The 24,359-nt window shown below is 42.4% G+C and overlaps 1 protein-coding gene across 1 annotated transcript in view; it reads right to left on the bottom strand.

Moving 5' to 3' along the window:
• notch2 (notch receptor 2) overlaps positions 1-16,408 on the bottom strand; it is a 55,231-nt gene extending 38,823 nt beyond the window's left edge. The window contains exon 1 of the mRNA XM_029707110.1: positions 16,015-16,408. Within this exon, the coding sequence (XP_029562970.1) occupies positions 16,015-16,087 (73 nt within the window). The 5' untranslated portion in view covers positions 16,088-16,408. The remainder of the gene's footprint in view (positions 1-16,014) is intronic.
• Between the last annotated feature and the right edge of the window lie 7,951 nt (positions 16,409-24,359).

Here is a 24,359-nt window from a genome sequence, read left to right as displayed (position 1 = left end):
CGTCAGCACTAGAACTGTTCGTCGAGAGCTTCATGAAATGGTTTTCCATGGCCAAGCAGCCGCACCTAAGCCTAAGATCACCATGTGCAATGCCAAGTGTCAACTGGAATGGTGGGAAGCTCGCAGACATTGGACTCTAGAGCAGTGGAAACGCATTCTCTGGAGTGATGAATCACACACTTGGCAGTCCGACGGACGAATCTGGATTTGGCGGATGCCAGAAGAACGCTACCTGCCCCAATACATACTGCCAACTGTAAAGTTTGGAGGAGGAGGAATAATGGTCTGGGGCTGTTTTTCATGGTTCGGGCTAGGCCCCTTAGTTCCAGAGGGAAATCTTAATGCTACAGCAAACGATGACATTCTAGACGTTTCTGTGCTTCCAACTTTGTGGCAACAGTTTGGGGAAGGCCCTTTGTGCATAGAAGCATTGTCATGCTGAAACAGGAAAGTGAGGTCCATACAGAAATGGTTTGTCGAGATCGGGGTGGAAGAACTTGACAGGCCTGCACAGAGCCCTGGCCTCAACCCCATCGAACACCTTTGGAATGAATTGGAATGCCGACTGCGAGCCAGGCCTAATCGCCCAACATCAGTGCCCAATCTCACTAACGCTCTTATGGCTGAATGGAAGCAAGTCAACACAGCAATGTTCCAACATCTAGTAAAATGCCTTCCCAGAAGAGTGGAGGCTGTTAAAGCAGCAAAAGGGAGGACCAACTCCATATTAAGAGCCATGATTTTGGAACGAGATGTTCGACAAGCAGGTGTCCACATACTTTTGATCATGTAGTGTAGATCCAATTATCCTAATATATATTCCAACATTCTTATGCCAATCAAACTCATGTATAACTCACCAGTACTGCAAAACCCATCCCCAGGAGATCATAGCAACATAGGAAACTACTAAAGCCAGATAAGTCAGCGAGTGAACATGCAGCAGACAGAGACATCAGTGAGCCTTAATTGAGACCACAAAGCTCATCTATCTGGCTGCCAATCAGACACTCAGGCCCTCTATCGTGTGGGGAGGATTCAACAGGAGATGGAACTCAAGTGGTCCTGATGCATACCAGGTGGTGGTGGCAGATGCCAAATAGAATGATGATGTTAGTTGCCAATATCAATTTTCAAATTTAATATGAGGGCTGATAGCGTTGATTAAACTCAAGGTATGAAAAAAGCTGACAGCATTTCAGATCACCAAGTATCCACCATTCTAAAAATGTGGATTTTCAACAGGAAGGAACAGAACATGCATTTGTGAAAATCTTCAGCTGCTAGAAAGACAACGTTAAAAAATAAGCCTTTTTCATTAATGCCTAATTTAGTGTGGTCTAAGTATTTGCCTGATGTTCACTGCCATAATCAACCAGTGGGTGAGTCACTGCCAAAACCCAGAGGGAGCTCTTTCCAGGAAGAAAGAGGGCAGGTCAGACAACTTCACAGCAACGCCAACCCTCGTGTGACAGGACAGTCATCACAGCACAGGAAGTGTGCTCAGCGTTAACACTACTTCCTGTAAGAAGACTGTCACATATTGTATGCATACCATTCTGAAAGGAATTACACGATGCAGGCTCATATACAAATCCAAAGCTACTACCAATTTAAAGGAAAAGCCGAGATCTTTGTCAAAAATATTTTAAACAACTGAGTGATGGTTGGAGGACAAAGAAGGGAATCAGACTGAGGTCCAAGAATCAATAGATATTAACTAATAATCACTGAGTTTCTATGAACAACTTTGATCAACACAACCACACTAGGGCAATACCACAAAAACGGAATTGCACTGGCTCACAGATTTCTTTCACTTAAAATGTATGCCAAAGAAAAAACACTGATTTCATAGATTAACAAACCAACTCTATGCTCAAGGACTACTTTTAACCATTTACACTGAACATTTAACATAGAAGACATTTACTGGAAGAAATGTGCAGACGCAAAGTTTGATAACAGAATTTCGGTAAAATCTCCCTCCATTTTTTATGTGTCCACGTTTTCCAAAAACTCTTAAATATCTGCTCTGAATTAAGATTCAACAATGTCTGTAGAAAGAATGGGGTGTAAGCTATGACACGACACATTGAATTTGAAAAAAAAATATTTGGGGTTTTGAACTACAGTAAGTAAAGTGGATTTACACCCAGTAACGGAATTGCAGTAAAGGAATTTCATCATGGGTCCCTGATCTGTACTGCATATAAATGCATAATTATGGATATGAATGAATCTCTTCATGGTGATGTATCCTGAATAGGTACACAAAAGTTATATAGATATGTGATATCCTTCTCCGCATATTTGGGAATTATTCTACACACTAGTTGAGTATTTGCAGGATCAGCATTTGTGGGTTCGATTACAGGCTCAAAATGGCCAGAAACAAAGACCTTTCTTCTGAAACCTGTCAGTCTATTATTGTTCTGAGAAATGAAGGCTAGTCCATGCGAGAAATTGCCAAGAAACTGAAGATCTCGTACAATGCTGTGTAATATTCCCTTCACAGAACTGCGCAAACTGGCTCTAACCAGAGTACAAAGTTTCAGAAGAAAGTTCTTTGTTTCTGGCCATTGTGAGTCTGTAATTGAACACACAAATGCTGATGCTCCAGATAGTCAACTAGTTTAAAGAAGGACAGTTTTATTGTTTCTTTAATCAGAACAACAGTTTTCAGATGTACTAACATAATTGCAAAAGGGTTTTCTAATGATCAATTAGCCTTTTAAAATGATAAACTTGGATTAGCTAACACAACGTGCCATTGGAACACAGGAGTGATGGTTGCTGATAATGGGCCTCTGTATGCCTATGTAGATATTTCATAAATCAGCCATTAAAATATTTCCAACATTAACAATGTTTACACTGTATTTCTGATCAATTTGATGTTATTTTAATGGACAAAAAAATTTGCATTTCTTTCAAAAACAAGGACATTTCTAAGTGACCCCAAACTTTTGAACGGTAGTGTAACATGAAGAAAGATATCAACCCAACATGTAAAGTGTTGGTCCCATGTTTCATGAAATGAAATAAAAGATTCCAGAAATGTTTGATATGCATAAAAAGCTTATTTCTCACAAATTTGTTTACATCCCCAATTTGTTTACATCCCTGTTAGTGAGCATTTCTCCTTTGCCAAGATAATCCACCCGTCTGACAGGTGTGGCATATCAAGAAGCTGATTAAACAGCATAATCATTACACAGGTGCAATTGGCGTGCTGACTTCAGGAATGTCCACCAGAGCTGTAGCCAGATAATTGAATGTTAATTTCTTTACCATAAGCTGCCTCCAACGTTGTTTTAGAGAATTTGGCAGTACGTCCAACCTGCCTCACAACCACAGACCATGTATAACCACGCTAGCCCAGGAACGCCATATCCGGCTTCTTCACAAGCGGGATCATCTGAGACCAGCCATCCGGACAGCTGATGAAACTGTGGGTTTGCACAACCAAAGAATTTCTGCACCAACTGTCAGAAACTGTCTCAGGGAAGGCCATCTGCGTGCTAGTCGTTCTCACCAGAGTCTTGACCTGACTGCAGTTCGGTGTCATAACCGGTTTCAACTGTACCAGGCAAATGGCAGACAGCGTGTATGGCGTTGTGTGGGCAAGCGGTTTGCCCTATGTCAACATTGTGAACAGAGTGCCCAATGGAGGCGGTGGGGTTATGGTATGGGCAGGCATAAGCTATGGACACAATTTTATTTTATAGATGGCAATTTGAATGCACAGAGAAACCGTGATGAGATCCTGAGGACCATTGTTGTGCCATTGATCCACCGCCATCACCTCATGTTTCAGCATGATAATACACAGACCTATGTCACAAGGATCTGTACACAATTCCTGTAAGCTGAAAATGTCACAGTTCTTCCATGACCTGTACGTAACCCCCATTGATCATGTTTGGGATGCTCTGGATCGACGTGTACGACAGCGTGTTCCAGTTCCCGCCAATATCCAGCAACTTCACACAGTCAATGAAGCGGAGTAGGTCAACATTCCACAGGCCACAATCAACAGCCTGATCAACTCTATGTGAAGGAGATGTGTTGCGCTGCTGCATGAGGCAAATGGTGGTCACACCAGATACTGACTAATTTTCTGATCCATACCCCTACCTTTTTTTAAGGTATATGTGACCAAAAGACGCATATCTGTGTTCTCAGTCATGTGAAATCCATAGGTTAGGGCCTAATGAATTTATTTCAATTGACTGATTTCCTTATATGAACTGTACTTCAGTAAAATCTTTGAAATTGTTGCATGTTACGTTTATATTTTTGTTCAGTGTAGTATGCCTATAACTCAATACACTGCTTTTTAAATGGAAAATGGTTTATTTAGGTCCACATGAGCAAATTCAAAAATTGCACTTAATCGCGATTCATTATTTGTATCATTTGACAGCCCTAGTCCTTTTACATGAAAATGACCACTACCATTTAGGGCAACCGAATGAGCCTGGAACACCTGAGGCAAAAACACACACTCATCAGCTGACATATCAGACCAGATACTGCTGTACTGTGTACAACTATGCTGTGATATCATGTGTGACTTTGCATGTTAACTGACCACGAAAATAATACACCTACTATTCATGCTACTTAGACAGGAAGACATTACAGATCACACTGAGGTCCCTCTCTGTCTGGATCCTTCACTTTTGTCCCCATGTGACTGATGATTCAAGGCTGATCCTAACTTGTGATAACTTAGTCTACATGTGCATTAACCACAGATAGGCATAGAGAGGCTATTATCAATGGGATATTTGCTAGAAAATGCATATCAAAACATTTCTAAAATGATATGCTAGGCCTATTAGCCTTCTTGTGACAGAAACACACTTGGAAGCGCTACAGGCAGACACACTTTTCCTGTCCTGTCTCATTTGTGGTCATTGTGGTTAAAAAAGAGGGGCCAAAAATATGCACATGATTGAACAGTGAAATTTGTGTCTAGGGCTTCACTCTACAGACACTGGCTCATTAATAGGAAATTCTTCAGTAAAAACTGCTCAAGCCAGCCACCACGTTGATCCAAAATTCATAACTTTTTAGACACGAATGAGAGAAATAGACAGAAAGCAGGAAGTAGTATATAAAGGGTTAAAGAAACAGAAAGCAAAAAGACAAGAGAAAAACAGAACTGAGTAGGAGGACAGAAAAAATAGCAAAGTATAGCGACATGAAAGAGCGCTAAAAAGAGCAACAAGAAGGAGAGTAAGCGAGTACGCGGCTGTGATCTTTCCCCTGACTGGTTTGACAAGCTCCACATACAGGCCGTCACAATGCCAGGCCAGTGTTTCCCCTATATTCATTTAGCAGTGCTAGATAAAACGTTTTCAGTGTAAACTTAAATGACTAAAACCAGATATAAAGTATGTAGAAAAGATAATGGAGTTATATATTTTTAAATAACATCATTGAGAACTAACAATCACAAAATAAAAACTAGACCGTTAGGGAGAATCTAAAATTAAAAAAATGTCATGGCATTAATTTTGTTATAAGGCTTGAGTCACTCAGATAGCATAAGAACACAGCATACGCCATGTCAAAATGTGTAGAATTGCAGGAAACTAGCTTTAAAACTGTATCATTTTCTCTCTGCCCATAGCAAAGTATATAATTTCAGGAAATTAGCTCTTTGTCTCTCTTGTAGCCAAGAGGCCGGTCTCAAAACATTTTGGTTGGAGACTGCACAATTGGCCAGGCCCACTATTCCAAGCTAACTTTGCCACCGCTGCTGAAGAAAATCCTAGGGGAAACACTGCAGGTGCAGTGATCTCAGGATTTGGGATGGGCTGTCACTAATTACTCCATTTCCATTCTGAAGCAGGGCTGACCCCAATTAGCCGACTGGTCGATTGCTTGGTCGTTAGGCTGTTGGTCAACCCGAGATTGTTTTAGACCAGCAGTATATATATTTGTGCCTAGACTAAAAGCCAATACTTGATCCAAAAATGAGGTCGGAGGCTCCATATAAAGGGTGTGACGCAATTGCGAAGCCTCCAGAGGCATGCAGAGGCCAAATCGAGCTCTGTACTACATCACCATTCATCCCCCAAATGTTGTAACAATGTAGAGTGCGCTGTATAGCTCTGCATTGACATGATCGGTTGACAGTAGGTGGGGGTGGTACATCCTGTAAAAAACACAAACTCACTTCCTTGACAACAGCTCTGTACTACTCCGCGAAGTGCAAGACGTATGAATGCCCTGATTTCTGCTGAGGCCATTCTTGCCCTGACTTCTGCTGAGACCTTATCACGTAAATGCTGCATGGCCAATGCAGACGTCAGATTGACCATAATGCACTTCTCAGTCCAGAATGCGCTCTCTCCCGACAATTTGTGCACATTCATTGTTTCATAACTTCATTGTGTGAATCGTTTTTGTTTGCGTTTGATTGTTAATGTATATCAATTCCCCATTACATATATCACCAGTAGTACATTTACCGTTAATTCCTATCATTTGTAATCTACAATGTTTGTTACTTTGGTTATGGTAATTTCTGTTAATGCATTCAATATTATTATATTTAGTTTATTTAGTCGGTCTTTCTGTTCTCATTGTAGGAGTGGACACATCGTTTGCAGAGTGCACAACCTATGCTACACTTGTGAGAAACAAGTTTTGGTTAATTTCATTACATTTACGAGTTTTGTCAATTTAGTCAGTCTTTTGTTTGGAGCGCCCCTGTCAATGTTGAGTAAGGACGCACACGCATAGAAGTAGGCCTATAGGCTACCTGGCCTGCTCACAAATGTAGGCATATTAATGTGCCCATTTGGGGATCTGATAGTATTTCTGATTGGCTTAACGCACCTCCACTAATGGCCTGTGCAGCTTCTCAAAGTAATGTTTTCTTCACCTCAAACTCCAACGACAATGCAAATAGTCTGGGTAGCCATTTGATTAGCTGTTCAGGAGTCTTATGGCTTCCTGATTACTTCTTATCAGTGCTTGACTTGGACTGAAATAGGTTCCGGTACTCATTTTGGGTGCTGGTAGTGTTTATATTAGGTGCAGGAGCTCAACAATACTTTTGAGCTAATATTCTATAAGAGGAACAGGAGCTCCAGCAACAGAACATTATTTTGTATTTATTTCACCTTTATTTAACCAGGTAGGCCAGTTGAGAAGTCAAGTTCATTGATGTATACAGTTGAGAAGATCATCATTGATGTATACAGAGAAAAGAGTCGGCCCGAGAATTGAAACCTGTGGCACCCCCATAGAGACTGCCAGAGGTCCGGACAACAGGCCCTCCGATTTGACACACTGAACTCTATCTGAGAAGTAGTTGGTGAACCAGGCAAGGCAGTCATTTGCGAAACCAAGGCTGTTGAGTCTGCCGATAAGAATGCGGTGATTGACAGAGTCGAAAGCCTTGGCCAGGTCGATGAATACAGCTGCACAGTATTGTCTTTTATCGATGGCGGTTATGATATCGTTTAGGACCTTGAGCATGGCTGAGGTGCACCCATGACCAGCTTGGAAACCAGATTGCATAGCGGAGAAGGTGCGGTGGGATTCGAAATGGTCGGTGATCTGTTTGTTAACTTGGCTTTCGAAGACTTTAGAAAGGTAGGGTAGGATAGATATAGGTCTGTAACAGTTTGGGTCTAGAGTGTCGCCCCCTTTGAAGAGGGGGATGACCGCGGCAGCTTTAGAGGTTGAACAGGCTAGTAATAGGGGTTGTAACAATTGCGGCGGATAATTTTAGAAAGAGAGGGTCCAGATTGTCTAGCCCAGCTGATTTGTAGGGGTCCAGATTTTGCAGCTCTTTCAGAACATCGGTTATCTTGATTTGGCTGAAGGAGAAATGGGGAGGCTTGGGCAAGATGCTGTGGGGAGTGCATAGCTGTTGACCGGGTTAGGGGTAGCCAGGTGGAAAGCATGGCCAGCCGTAGAAAAATGCTTAATGAAATTCTCGATTATCGTAGATTTATCGGTGGTGACAGTGTTTCTTAGCCTCAGTGCAGTGGGCAGCTGGGAGGAGGTGCTCTTATTCTCCATGGACTTTAGGAGAGGTGGTGCCGGTACTCAGCTCCGGTGAGCTCTTGCCCAAGTCAAGCACTGCTTCTTATCCCTTGCGCAAATAGCCTACAGTTGTGTCTGTCCCGAGCTCACTGGTACAGGAAACTCTGAGGGCCCAGAATATTTTATACAATGTTGCAAGTTAGCCAATGCAAGCTTCAGGCCAGACCCAAGTTAATAGTTGATACAATGTTTCAAGTTCGTTGCAGACAGGCCATGTGTAGCCAATGTGATTTACAGGATTTTTATCAGGATCATTTCTACCTGCAGGATGCAATGTTTTTATTTGTTGGTTTTATGTAGGCTATTTTTACATAGCTGGCAATGGAAATAAGTTCATTTTTAGGTTTGTATCATTTTCATTTAGATTTGGATAGAATTTTGATTAACCACATGACAATTATTTTGAGATATGAAAACGGCGTCCTCGAGGCGTTTGTCTTATTTAATCAAACCGTAAACTTAAAGCATCAGACAAGTTCAAGGCATATAGAATGCATATAGTTGATTTTATTGAAACACATAGGGTGTGTCTATAAACTGAAAAATAGACGTTTAAAAATTTCAACCAATCAATTGGTCAAAAGAACAGATGACTTCCGGTAGACCAATATTTATTTCATTTTTTTGTCAGGGACAGCCCTTGAAGCAGGCCACCGGCCCGGGCTTTGACTCTGGGAGAGGGAGGAAAGGAGGGAGGACTCTGGGAGGGAGGTGAGGGTCCTCCCCACTGCAGCTTGGCCCCACTCCTCTCACACAGACACAACAAACAGTACCACCACACGACCACACACCCCGCTGATAAATAACTTTTACCAACCTATTGTAACTACAAACTGACATTCTTTCTTCCCCCTAATGGAGGCTCTCCTATTCAGTGAAATGTGCTTTAGGGGAATTCCCTGACATTGTAGACATGATAAGAACCAGGCGGCTAAGGAAAACTGGGGTCAGTTGGAGAGGAGGGGGAGACCACAAAGGGTATTAGATGACTAAAACATACCCTTCCTCCTTCCCTCACATACTACTACAGCTATATTTGTATTAATTTTCCTCACCTCCTGCATCTAGTTTCCTCAACATTGCTACTGACTGAGGGATGGCTGGAGTGAGCGCAGGAACAGAGATGAAGAAGAAAAAAAGAGATGGCGTGACGGGAAAGGAGAAGAAAGGAAGAACGGATGAGATTTACAGTGTCTGGGTGGGAGCAGCTTGTGATCCCTGCTGATGTGAGTGTGAAGCTGTGAGGAGCTAATGTGAAGCAGAGGCTGAGCGGAGTGGCGAATGGGGCAGGCGTCTATGCAGCCCAGTCCCGACTGCCTCTCTCTCCATGAGCTGATTGCCACCAAAAACTTTATTAATTCACTTATTCATTCTCTCTCTCACATCTCTCCCAGAGATGATCTATTGCCTCAGCAAACTGACTGTGCTCTGACAGGCCGCCCCCCTCTTGCTTCGTGAATGATGTCATTACTTGTTAAAGAGACAGCGCACACTTTAACAAGAGAAACTACTTCTATGCAAACGTTGTTGATCAGTAGACGCATGAAATCAGCCAAAACCAGATCAATAACTCAATGCATGCACACACACTCCTATTGATATGCATTTTTTTTTTAAATACAAAAATGTAACCCTTATTTAACTAGGCAAGACAGTTAAGAACAAATTCTTATTCACAATGACTGCTTACTGGGGAACAGTGGGTTAACTGCCTTGTTCAGGGGCAGAACAACAGATTTTTACCTTGTCAGCTCGGGGATCCGATCCAGCAACCTTTCAGTTACTGGCCCAACACTAACCACTAGGCTACCTGCCGCCCCACCACTAGGCTACCTGCCGCCCCACCACTAGGCTACCTGTACTGTGAATAGGTCTAGGCTACATCTTGATTTAACATTCAAATAAAAGTTATATTGGTAAAAACAAAGTCAAATTGATTGTATGATTGATTCATTAACGCATACATGGCAGTCTCTGAAAAAAGTTGACATATATTTTTTTAAAAATGCAATTCAAAAGATGCCCAATGATTGAACAGAGCAGTAGCTGAGTTTATCTGTCTGGATCAAGTCCCATTCTGTGACTTTGGCTAATATTCCTTATTTTTTGCTGTGGTATAGTGTTTTGGTATCGTTTCGGTATCGCGTATCGTGATGGTATAGAGTATTGTGATACTAAACCTGGTATTAGTATCAAAGTCAAAATTCTGGTATTGTGACAACACACACACAGAGAGGCAGTAATGACTCCTCCACCACACGTGTAGTGATGCGAGCAGGTGCATGTGTGACTGCGGTCAGAGACTGTGTGGGCTGGACAATGTGATGACCACATGAGTAGAAATGGAAGTGAATATCTATTGCTCCCTCTTCCTCACGCTCCCTCTTCCTTTCTCTCTCTGTGCATGTGTGCATGCGCCTGCATTGGTCTGTGCACTGTAAGACATTTGACAACCAGAGATCTCTGTTCATTTCAGAAGTTCAATATTAACCAAAGTTCCATGTCTATTTCAGAAGCTCCAATGAGGATAAATCACAAGACGGTCATTAATGAAAATATTTTGGAACAAATGGGAATTGAAAAAAGGGCACAGATCAAAGACAAACAAACAGTATGTCTAGTCAGGGCCAGGGGCCTTGGCATGTTGCTGTGCAGCTGGCTGGCACACGTTGATTCCTCCCTCAATGCTCACCACTGCTTTGTTACTGAAACCACTACAAACCCTGGGGAGGGGAGGCTCTGTTAGTTGGGTCCCATTGCGGAGAGGGAATGAGTGACGAAGGGGATTTGAACTAATGGCTGAGGAGTGAGATGGGGAAGTAATTATGAAACACTGACAAAGGGTGCACACACATGGGCGTCCCCGAGCACTGGCTCCAGTCCAATATTGGAGAGGACAGGAAGTTGTTCGCACCGACTGAGGAAGTAACCCAGTTTCCTGGAATTGCTTAAACCCAGTGTTTCCTAACTCCAGTCCTCGAGTACCCCCAACAGTACACATTTTTGTTGTAGCCCCGGATAAGCACCCCTGATTCAACTTGTCAACTAATCATCAAGCCCTCAATGAGTTCAATCAGATGAGTTTGTCAGGGACTACAACAAAAATGTGTGCTATTGGGGGTACTCAAGGACTGGAGTTGGGAAACACTGCTATAGCCCATATCCAGGGGCCAAACAGTTGCCATGGGAGCCTGCAATAAAATACCCTGGCTCAGCATGCAGAGAAACTAAGCTAAACAACTTTGTCAGAGGGTTACTTACATCTGTGGCCCGCACAAACAGCAGCATCAACATCAAGCTAGGTTTGTATTAGGACTAGGTCACATACAGCGAGGGAGGCGACAATTAAGTCCCAATGATAATCTGCTGTTTCAAATAGTTAGCACCCCTGATCTAAAGCTGTGTACACAGAGGGCAATGCTCTGGGTGTAGTGTACAGTCTGTAGAGCCCTGGACATGGGCACTAGCTCTCTGCCCTGGTGGCTCCAGGATTACTGGGTTCTGCTAGGGCAGGAATGCAGGACATCTTAATTCCCTGTTAATTTGCTAACCTGTTCAACAATGCAGACAACACCCTGTAATCCCCCCACCCTTCACAGCAGCACCCCCTTCTCTTACTCCATTCTGCTCTCTCACCTCCTCTGCTATTTCACTCATCCAACACTGATACCACTTCAGGCTCAGTTTGGCAGCCTGTGCTTTTGATGTATGCATTAACCACACCAAGACCCCCTTGCATCAGATCGCACCCCCTCTACTTGACTAAAAACACATCTGGAGCTCCATAGCTTCTTGCCCGTTGACCTCGTCACACAGCTGTTCTTTTCTGCTGTAACGCCACTTGATTATTTTTTACTACTACCCCAACCAAAAGAACAGGGCAAAAACACATGTGGTCTATTCTAATATGAGCATTATAGCTTAGGAAGGAGAAAGGGTTGAAAGGAAGGAGCAACAAACAGAACAATATCAAAAATTGTCTGTAGAGGCAGACTCAGAGCTGGGACGGATTGATGTGCCGACCACGGTGCCCACCACTGGCAGTGGAAAGAGCAGGCTCGGAGCCACCAGCTGCTCAGTAATGCAGAACTGTGGGCAGGTCAATAAACAGATGCTTGTGTTCCATGCGAAGGGGGCAGCATGTCACAGATAAATTACATTTCACACCACGCTCCAGCATGGGTCGGACTGCAGAACAAGCAATGCAGTTACAGGCACAATCACTGGGCTTTTTCAGTGCACACACACGCCGTCTGGACTGAGTAAATACATGCAGCCATCACTAAGAGCAAGCACTAGGTTGTGTGCCACAAAAATAGGCAGAGGCTTCCTCCTCAAGGGATGATACTTAATACAGCACAACAGAAGACAGCATCATCTGCTTGACACAATAGGGAGGTTACAGCCGAGTGCTGCACTGTGAGAGTGAGTGAAGAGAGGGGGAAGAGAGAAAGCATGAGGGACAGAGAGAAAGAAAGAGGGAGGAATGTGAAACACCAACAGCAACATTCCACTCGCTTCTTCTCCTACATGCAGCAGTTTTGCATTGTCTTGTGTTCTTTTGTGTGACTCCTCTGTTGTAAACTGTGAGAGCCCATGTAAAATGGATAAATTACAGTCACATGTAATCACTTTTATGTTAGTGTCCCTTACCTGGGTGGAATTCATGTGTTTTTCTATTGACCACCATTTGTGTGCTATGCCTGTGTCTGCACCAGTACTGTTGAATCTGGTTAATATCAAAAAGGAGTAATAGTACAGAGCAGATAGTAATAGTAAGGGACATATAGAAATGTACTGGTGGGGGGCTGGTCCAACTCAAGGTGTCAACCCCCCCCCCTCCCCCCCAAAAAAACACCCCCCTCCCCAACAATACAAATATTTTCACATGACCCTCCCCTTGTACTGTAAAATAAACGGAACACCCTCCCCCCTCATGGTTTGCATTTTCAACATCACAATAAATATACTATGTAAATCTTGACAAACAGAAAATACATCCCTCCCTACCTTGTAGGCTTACCCAGTATAGAAGGCTTGACTTGACAATCTCTGAATGTCACTCAACTTTTTGGTGTTTTGTAACAGACGTCTCTTTTCATTCATCAATTGGCTGCTGCACGGTTTGGATTGATTGATTTTATTTGTGAGCAAAGAAAAAAATATATATATATATACACACACACAAAGATTTTTAAAATTGCCCGGGATTGCACAATAAAGTCTGGGACTTATTTCCATTGTGGTCCCTATTTTTTACATGAAAACAATTACATAGATACAGACACATTACATAGATACAGACATATTACATAGATACAGACACATTACATAGATACAGACATATTACATAGATACAGACACATTACATAGACACAGTATCATTACATAGATACAGACACGAAAAAATGCTCACTCTCCAGATGAGTACGAGGGGGGAATTTAAGTACAATTCTTACAAGCTTGTTTGGCTGGTAGCTTATTCTTTAGATGTTTGGGGCTCACTTGCCAGAGTCTTTAGAGTGTCTATAGCTAGGTTCCATCCAAATGGTGACATATTCAAAAATCTTCATAAAAACAATACCATTTCAGAGTTACTTTTAGGAACATTTTGCATCGGACAACATGACAGGGAAAAGTGCAAATCAATCCCAGAACAACAACAAAGGACCTTGTGAAGATGCTGGAGGAAACAGGTACAAAAGTATCTATATCCACAGTAAAACAAGTCCTATATCGACATAACCTGAAACGCCACTCAGCAAGGAAGAAGCCACTGCTCCAAAACCGCCATAAAAAAGCCAGACTACGGTTTGCAACTGCACATGGGGATAAAGATCGTACTTTTGGAGAAATGTCCTCTGGTCTGATGAAACAAAAATGGAACTGTTTGACCATAATGACCATCGTTATGTTTGGAGGAAAAAGGGGGAGGCTTGCAAGCCGAAGAACACAATCCCAACCATGAAGCACAGGGGTGGCAGCATCATGTTGTGGGGGAGCTTTTCTGCTGGAGGGACTGGTGCACTTCACATTTTTACATTACATTTTAGTCATTTAGCAGACACTCTTATCCAGAGCGCCTTACAGTAGTGAATGCATACATTTCATACATGTTTTTTTCCCCGTACTGGTCCCCTGTGGGAATCGAACCCACAACCCTGGCATTGCAAACACCATGCTCTACCAACTGAGCCACAGATGACATCATGAGGGAGGAAAATTATGAAATATATTGAAGCAGCATCTCAAGACATCAGTCAGGAAGTTATAGCTTGGTCGCAAATGGGTCTTCCAAATGGACAATTGCATACTTCCAAAGTTGTGGCAAAATGGCTTAATGACAACAAAGTCAAGGTATTGGAGTGGCCATCACAAAGCCCTGACATCAATCCCATAGAAAATGTGTGGGCCGAACTGAAAAAGCGTGTGCGAGCAAGGAGGCCTACAAACTTCACTCAGTTACACCAGCTCTGTCAGGAGGAATGGGCCAAAATTCACCCAACTTATTGTGGGAAGCTTGTGGAAGGCTACCCCAAATATTTGACCCAAGTTAAACAATTTAAAGGCAATGCTACCAAATACTAATTGAGTGTATGTAAACTTCTGACCCACTGGGAATGTGATGAAAGAAATAAAAGCTGAAATAAATCTTTCTCTCCTCTATTATTCTGACATTTCACATTCTTAAAATAAAGTGGTGATCCTAACTGACCTAAGACAGGGAATTTTTATTAGGATTAAATGTCAGGAATTGTGAAAAACTGAGTTTAAATATATTTGGCTAAGGTGTATGTAAACTTCCAACAACTGTACAAAGGAAGAGAAGCATAGGCCTAACCCCAGAGAGATAGTAATACCAACACAATACCAAACATTCACAAATGTTTATCAACTTTATATGGGTAATATCAAAAATAACTTAAGCCATTGGTTATAGGGGAAATACGAGCAGAACAGCAAATGTAAACCAATGGGGGAAAGCACTACCCTCTCTCCCCAAAGCAGAAAAAAAAGTTTGACAACTCTCCCCTATTTTGGACCACCCTCCCAGTATATTTCGATCTGTCCCTTACAATAACAATTTCTGTATTTATATCATTGGTATTAGCATAATAATTCATAGCGTGATGATTTGAATGATTGTATTGACAATAGTACTGTTATCACTATGATTGTTGTGATTATCGTCAATATGTGACAATATGCGTGTTGTCAGAATATTTTTTGTTTGAGCCAATCAGCAATAAGCATTAAACACATACAGCCAAAACATTTTAAAAAATACAAAAAAATAACATATAGACATCTCAAATCTACACTCCATCAACCTCAATTAAATGACAAAGAAGAGATTTATTCGTACATTTTAATTCCGACTTTCACAGTTAACACAACACAACCATTTTGAATTCCTTTCACTTGTAGCCCTAGCTATAATGGACGAGCGCAATGGTTAGCTAACATCTGGGCAGCGGTGCGAGCTCTCGAGAATAAAGTCAATATAGCTACAATTCGGCAACTAAGTATAATTTATAATTAAACACCATCTATCAATCTTACGTGATATTGTGTGTACTATATCACATATTTAAAATATAAATAGGCCTATGCAATGTACTCTGAATAATAAACTGCTAAAGAAAACAGTAGCTGTCCTGTAACTTTTTCCCATTCTTCACCTTTACTCGAGCTGCTAAGGCCATGTAACCACTACAACGTTCTGTCTGGCTATTTACTAAACTGACGTGACAAAGTTTCAAAGTATCGAAATGTGTTACTTTGTATCAAACGTAGCCCAATCACCTTGCGAATCAATAAGTCAAAATCACATCTGCGTTGTTATGCAGACATGTGTGCAGAGATGCTAAGCAACTAGCGAGAGAATACGATTTAGGTAAAAAAAAGGGATTACAAAAAAACATCGCAGTATCTTACCCAAAGAAAGCCGAATGCAGCAGACGACGAAGACTAATACTTTGTCCGAAGCTAAACCGGGTAATTGGCCCATGTTTTCTGTAAAATCCACATAGAGTCGCCAGCGCGAGGCTGAGCTCCGTCTCTGGTTAGGTGAAATGAACTCAAAAGTCTGTCGCCAAGAACAATACTGTTACTGAGTAAAAAATAATAAAACACCCGTTCCCTTTATTTCTTCCGCGTCTGTTCTAACTTTAAAATATTAGTTTTTGTTTATATTTTCCTATAAAAGACAACGTCACCCTGGTCAAAGCTTCTTCACTACTATCCCCTCACCCCGTCACTACCGAAGTCACTCAAAGGAAAATATATTCCTCCGCAGAAGTTACAGAGGAGGATCTATCTGAGGAGTTGGCCTATCTGTTTGAGTGTCGTCACATTTTAATATACACTTGACACTCACCCAACCAACATTGCATTACAATCGGATTACTGAGATATTTGAGTGCTTTTAATTGTAGAACTGTTTTAAATATCCACCTTTCGAATTTAACTTCTTTTTTTTCTGTCGCCGCGGCGGAGGAATTTTCACTCCTTTTCAACTTCTCAAAGCTTCGTACGATTCTAAACTAACCCGTTGATTTATTTCTTAGTATTTTTCTCCGCAGAGATGTTGACGATTTTCCGTTCTGCCTTTTAACTTCCACTTAAACATTGTGCAACTATAGGTTGCCCTCATCGGCAGGTTTACTGGTATTTGTGAAAGAATATTCCCTTCAATATCTATACCATAGTATTTACAGTCAATGTTGTTTTGATGAACAAAATAACTTTCAATAGATTAGTAAAAAAGCTACGTAAATAAAAATGAGTTACAGAGCAATCTAGTAGAGCAGTCACTGAGCAATCTAGTAGAGCAGTCAGCAGTCAGTCAGTCACTGAGCAATCTGGTAGAGCAGTCAGCAGTCAGTCAGTCACTGAGCAATCTGTCTACAGTAAAATAGTGGGTGATATGCCATACATTAGAGTTATTGTAGGTCAGGACATAGTTCAATATTAGAAACAGGTCAGTGATCTTATCAAAATCCTATTTCCATCATGCAGTTTGAGCAAAAGAGCATCACTTTATTGATATCATTCAACCTCCAATATAACAACAAACTTAATTATCTATTACTGTATCCACAGATAATTACAACAATTATTGCTGGTTGACGTGGTCATATCATTCTGATCCAGGTGTAAATAGCAGGCTCATGACCTAAAGAAAGAGCTCATCACAGTGATGTGTTTGTCTTCACACTCTGTTAGAGAAACATTGTAGGACCCCTGCTGTTGGGACTTCCCGCTGTACCTATTCACCGCTCATGAAAGAGCTGCGTCCAGGGGGAGCAAATTGATCTCCTCGGGGATTCCACCTAACTCTATTGTAGCGGTAATCAATGTCAAGACAAGCCTTATGGCAGCAGGGTCAATGCAATGTAAAGCAACAAAAAATACATTTGCTCGCTTTCTATTCCTTTACAGTGCCATCACTTTCTCTTTCTCTCAGTTCTACCATCTGCCTTCAATAAACACCTTGTCTTCTCTTTTAACAGACAGGACACAAATTCACTGCTGTAGAAACATTTCATGCAACAAATATCAAAACAGTTTTATGATACATCATGAGTTGGATCGTAAAATGACACTTTATCCAAAGACCATAAGTTACTTGAAAATGAGACATACAATACCAGTTAAAAAAAAAGTGTTAAACAAATCAAAATATATTTTACATTTGAGATTCTTCAAAGTAGCCGCCCTTTGCCTTGATGACAGCTTTGGCATTCTCTCAACCAGCTTCCCCTGGTTGCTGTACTTCAGTTTGTTCATCCTTCTCTTGATGCATTGGCTAGAACATGTTAAAAAAAAAACATGACTGTTTTTATAAACAACTCAAATACGTTTAATAACCAAGGACATACACCTGGAAACTACCCCACTCACTTCAGAGTCTTTGATTGAACAGTGCAGTGTCACAAATTATGTATTTGAGTCTGTAGCACCCATTTCCTGATTTGGGAGGCAAAACAAGGATAAATTGATCTGTTCAATTGAGGAAGATGTAGGCCAACAGATATTGAATTGTTCTGTATAGATCTGTGTGTGTATAGTTCTGGAGATTCAATGTGTGTGTTTGTCAAGTAGCGTGGTTCACACCACTGTAGTGATTATCAGGAAGACTCCAGCTGCCAGGCAATAGATTTATAGCGGTGGACATTGGTGCCAGGGGGCAGATAAAGAGCTGAAGAGTGATTGCCCGTGGATTGGTACCCCCCCTCATTGGTACTCCCCCACCCCGATTTCATAGCCGTGGGAAACCAAATCACTGGTTGTCATTCTAGAAGGAAGTAACCTTCTGTAGCGGCATAGTTGGCAAGTGAGACGAATATATAGTTATACCAGAGAAGGCTGGTGGGAAGCTGGAATGGAATAAATGTAACGGTATTAAACATATGGAAACCATGTTTGACTCCGTGCCATGAATTCCATTCTGGCCATTACAATGAGCCCATCCTCTTATCGCTCCTACCACAAGCCTCCTCTGAGGTAGACATATCGACATTAAGTCAATGATGGTTGGTGGAGTTGTTTACATGTAATTCACGACACTCATCTATGAAACATGGCCCCTAGTAGGCTCCTGGATTAATCCACAGAAAATATCTGAACACAGACCAAAAGATCGAAATAATTATACACTTGGTGATAGTTTTTTATTTATTTATTTTATTAATTTAACTAGGCAAGTCAGTTAAGAACAAATTCTTATTTACAATGAAGGCCTACCCAGCCAAACCCTAACCCGGACAACGCTGGGGCAATTGTGCGCTGCCCTATGGGACTCCCAATCACGGCCGGTTGTGATACAGCCTGGAATCGAACCAGGGTCTGTAGTGGTGCCTCTAGCACTGAGATGCTGTGCCTTAGAACCCCCTCCCCCCCGGTGACAGGAAGCAACGGGTATATTTAGGGCCGATTACCTCCCCCTTCTCACCAACCCATTGAGACATCCGTAGGAAATGAAACCACAGACAGCTATACATGTCTGCACGACACAGCACTGGGCAGGACCTTAGGGCATGTTGAGATGTTGAGGTATAAGAAAAGGTATGCATACACAACACCCCGATATAAAGTGGCTGTCGGTTAGAGGAATAGATGGGTTACAAGATCCAAGAAAATGAGAGACAAGCTTTGGCTACTGTCACCAAACAGATATTTCAAGGGTGGACACTGCATTGGAGGCAACTGTTTTCATGTTGCACCGTCAACATATCTTTAGTGTTTCTAGTCTATGCTAGAGATGAAGTGATACAGTTGCAGAAATGCACTTCCAAAATAAGAAGCACATTGCATTAATCATGTCATGAGCCAATGTTAATGTCAGGAAATAGAGAACACCCAGATCATAAAACGTGTTCATAATTCAACTACAGTATGTGATTGACTTGACAGAAACCCATATCAAATGTTATTTACACATTGTGGTATTCCTTTACCTTGTTGACTTTCGACATTGACTGACAATACACATTGGACAATAAAGTTCGATAAATACTGTTGAATTCAGGTCTTGTCAAGTCACAAGTTCAGACCTTAAATAACAACTAACCACTGATTCCCTCAACTATTTGTTATGACTAGGCTATAGATGTGACTAGGCCTTGGTCTCCACAATGTCTCTACACACTGACTGAGATATGGAGTGTGACCTACAAAACCCAATCAAGTTCTACAGCAGCACACAATATCATATTGCACTTGATGTTCATACATGGAAATATGCTTAAGGCTACTTCACAACCACATCAAAACAAGTTGGTGAGAAGCGCGTGAGGCGCTTACTTGTGCTTGTGTTGTCATTGGCGCGCTTATGGCCGTAACTAAGCCTACATATGAAGACACCGAAGTCCAGACATTTACATTTACATTTACATTTAAGTCATTTAGCAGACGCTCTTATCCTGAGCGACTTACAGACCTTACCCCGGTAATTTTTTCTCATTAGAAAAAAATTAATACAATAAAAAAATATATATTGAAAATAAATTACGGGTCAACATTGTTCCCAGTTGATCAAAGCTCAGAACTCTTATATTCTTGATCTGACTGAGCGCTTGCATCGGGTGCTAACGAATGGAATCCTTAACAGTGGTTAGTTCGTTATGTTCTCCTGCGTCCCCCGGATTTGCCTCCTGGATGTGCCTTTTTACCAAAACGTTAACCACTTTCTAAAACGGCTAACTTCGCCTTCTCGCGGACGTAAAATGAACTACCCCAACGCGCAGTCTGCGCAATAGGCAACAGTCTAGAGACTCTGCTGACGGTTTTGGCGAGATGCCGGGCAAAAAGCTATTTTAAACCTGTCCCGCGACTCCTGCGGTGTCTATGGACATCCCCCAAACAAACAAAAACCGACTCTCGGAGAATGAGTGCACAACTAGTAAATAAATAGTCGCTTACAGATATGTCCGATATATTTCCCCCCATTTTTCATATTACAATTGTATAGCTAATAGTCTATGTGTTTTTTATAGATTTACTGAGGTGAATGAACCTACAGCATCTAAGGTGATAATGGATAGGGTTTTCCAAATAGCATTTTAAAGTTTTTTAATTGAATAGAAATGCAATAAATGAGCTTCAGCTTTCAAAACATTTCAACTTTCAAACCCCCCTCCCCTCTTTCTGGGCGCGCCAACGTGCCATGTCATGGCGTTCCACAGTGGTCAGGGTTGGAAGGTCATTGAGCGTGAGCCGAGGAGGCAGGCATGAGGTAGCCTGGATGCCTTCAGAGCAAAGGGGTCCTACTGAGGGGGATGTGGAGAAAGCAGAGGGTCGGCGGGGGAGCGGTTTGAAGGTGTGAGGTTATTTGGGGAGACGGGAGGGGGATGTATATCCTGAAAGGTGACCTGGGCGCTGTCAAGGCCAGGTGGGCTGGAATGTGCTGTTGCGTGTGGGATCCTTCCCTGAGTGGCCATGCTGTCACCCGGCCTACACTTTTCTGGGCTATTTATACTGCACTGTGGGAAAAGGATGGCCCCAGTAGTGGGAGCTGGGTTCTGCAGGGTTTATTTCCCTGTCATATTTATGACCTGGAGACTCAAAGACTACATGGAACCAGCTTCTAGCTGGGTCAAGGTCTGTTTGTAGTATGGTAGAGTTGGAGCTGATATGATTGGAGCAGATTATTTAGAGGAATATGGGGAGCCCTGAGGTTCTCAGGTCAATACCAGGACCTCTGTAATACACAATAACAAATGCATGCGTATGTTTGACTTGGTATATGGGCTGGAGTTGGAGTTCATGGTGCCAGCTCTCTCCCCTCTGGAGTCATATCCTGTCTCTCTGGCCCCACGGTACACTAAGGTCAAACTAATCTGCCATAGTCCATGGCCTTTTAACCACACTGACACACTGACTGGGTGAGAAAGTGAGTGAGAGATAGAGAGAGAAAGGGAGGGGAGAGGGGGGAGAGAGAGAGAAAGGGAGGGGAGAAGGGGGAGAAAGAGAGAGAGAGAAAGGGAGGGAGGGAGGGGAGAGTGGGAGAGAGAGAGGGGAGGGGGGGAGAGAGAGAAAGGGAGGGGAGAGTGGGAGAGAGAGAGAGGGGAGGGGGGAGAGAGAGAGAGAAAGGGAAGGGAGAGTGGGAGAGAGAGAGGGGAGGGGGGGAGAGAGAGAGAGAAAGGGAGGGGAGAGTGGGAGAGAGAGAGAGAGGGGAGGGGGGAGAGAGAGAATTAAAAAAGTGTTGCTGTTGTAAGTCAGATGTTCTTCTATATCAGTGATGAGTGTTTATCAGTGAGGTGCAAGTGAGATGAAAGCACTGGTGTGTGTGTTCGTTCATGTTTGTGAGTTAGTGTCTGACACACAGAGAAATTGTGTTTTTATTTATTTATTTAACTAGGCAAGTCAGTTTTAAGAACAAATTCTTATTTACAATGACGACCTACCCCAGCCAAACCCGGACGACGCTGGGCCAATTCTGCTCCGCCCTATGGGACTTCCAATCACAGCCGGATGTGATACAGCCTGGATTCGAACCAGGGACTGTAGTGACGCCTCTTGCACTGAGGTGCAGTGCCTTAGACTGTTGCGCCACTCGGGAGTCCCGAGTGTAAAGTGAGTGAGACTGGCATTTCTCCAGGCGGGGGTTAATTGTATCATCACCAGCTGTTAGAGGAAAGGCATGACTGGTATTCACACCTCACAGTTTTCTCTCAGACCAGAGGCCAGGGATCCAGATAGGACACTATTAATAAACCCAGATGGTGCATCTCAACACCATAACCATGGGCCTCCACAGGTGAAATCTGACTGTGTTTTAAATGGTCTATATCTTGGTGTACCCGGTAATAATGTCCGACCCATTGAGTCATACATTTACGTACATTTTCTATTTCTGTTGCCAGACCCATGACTTTGCCATGAATTATCACATTGTGACGTGTTTAGGGCCACACAGCAACAGACACCTCGGGCAGTACCCGCAAGTGATCACGGTGGGGACAAATCTGTTGTAAGGCAATGTGGTTTTATTATGAAGCAAATGCTGTCTTGTTGTACATATACGCTCATGTGTTGTTAAGACGGCTGTGGACGTATAGCAGGCCTGTGAGGGGGTGGTAAGGTACACAGATGGGGATGGAGGAAGTAGGCCCGGAGAACAGCCCTGCTCCACGCTGCACTGTGGTCCTCTATGAGAAGAGGACAGTTCCCAGGCCCCTGTGTGTACGTTGGGGGGTGGGGGGATAATAACTCACAAGGTCCCGCTGACTTCCTCTTTCGACCCTCGCTTTTACAACCCCATCGTCCACTACCGTGCAGCTGCTGGATGGGAGGGAGCTGAATGAGAGGGAGCGTGAGAGAAGAGGAACAGGAAGAGACAGGGAAGCATAAGGAAAGCTGGGAGGAGAGAAACACACTGGTTTAATGACAATGATTGTTATTGATATTATTCAATACTGTTATAGTAAATATGATTATGTCTAAGTTGTAGAACTACAATAGAGGGGCTTGTATTACTGTAGTAGAAACTGATAACACTGCATGTATGTTGCACGGTCACATCCATCATTTAAACTCATGGTACTTTACATAGGACAGTTGTGTGTGTGGGCCTTTATCCTCACATCCTGTCTAGTGAGGCTCTTGGCCTGGACTGAATGAATCCATGTTTCATAAGCTTGGAACCCCTCAAACAAGGTTTACAGCATGTGGCTTGGATGTCATCAATTAAAGGTGCTGTTGCTTTTTAAAGTAAGTAAAAAATGTGCAGGAGACATGAGGGACTATGTGCATCTATTTGTGTCTTTGCGAGTCTTTTGTAGTAAACGTCTTTAATCAAGTTAGCGTGTCATGCATTGTCTATTGTATCTATGTAGCTGTGGTCTAAATTTGTATGCCATGCTCTATGCCATTAATGTGATTGTGTGTGTGTGTTTTGTGTGAATATGTTGTGTGTGTGTGTGTGTGTGTGTGTCTGCCTGTGTCTGTGTGTATATATAATCAGTTTATGGTGTGTTTAGTGCGTGTGCAGTTTTACCTGACCCCTGATCACACAAAGTATTTTAATCCAATCAGCTTTGTTTTCACATGACTGTCACGCACCCCCTGCTGCCATGGTAACATACAGAGGAGGGTGAGAGAAAGGACAGGAGGGGGAGCAATACATCAATCTCTCAACTCCTTCATTCCTTTTATCAGTCTGACATTTCAGGTTTCCCATGTGGTGGAATTATACTCCCCATTCCCTGCTAATGCTACATAGTAGATCTGTGTCTGAGGTGAAGTATGAGAACTTACTGAATGTGGAAAGATATAACAGGGGAGACGGGGCAGTGAGAGATTTTGCAGGCCTCAAAAACATTGTGACTTGATGGTTTACAAGCAGCATGGGGGGCTTTGAGATTTGCAAAGAACAGAGGGGCGAGGAAGGAATTGCTGAAGTTGTGAGATGCTGACACATAAAAAGGACATTTGACAGGAAATTCAGAAGGGCACACTAATCATGCACGCTCTAACTACAGAGTACATGTCACAGACGGAACAGGGCTGCTGTTTGGAATGTTGACAACCAGCTTGTGGCTTATAATATAACCACACTAGAGTTAAAGGAGAAGGTGGTTTTCTGCACTTTGTAAAATATATATACAGTGCATTCGGAAAGTATTCAGACCCCTTGACTTTTTCCACATTTTACTTTGTTATAGCCTTATTCTAAAATGGATGAAATATATTTTTTTTGCATCAATCTACACACAATACCCCACAATGACAAAGAAAAAACAGGTTTTTAGAAAAGTATTCAGACCCTTTGCTATGCG

Source organism: Salmo trutta, chromosome 22 (assembly GCF_901001165.1).
Source record: "Salmo trutta chromosome 22, fSalTru1.1, whole genome shotgun sequence".
Taxonomy (NCBI): Eukaryota; Metazoa; Chordata; class Actinopteri; order Salmoniformes; family Salmonidae; genus Salmo; species Salmo trutta.
This window is presented reverse-complemented; position numbering and strand designations above follow the sequence as displayed.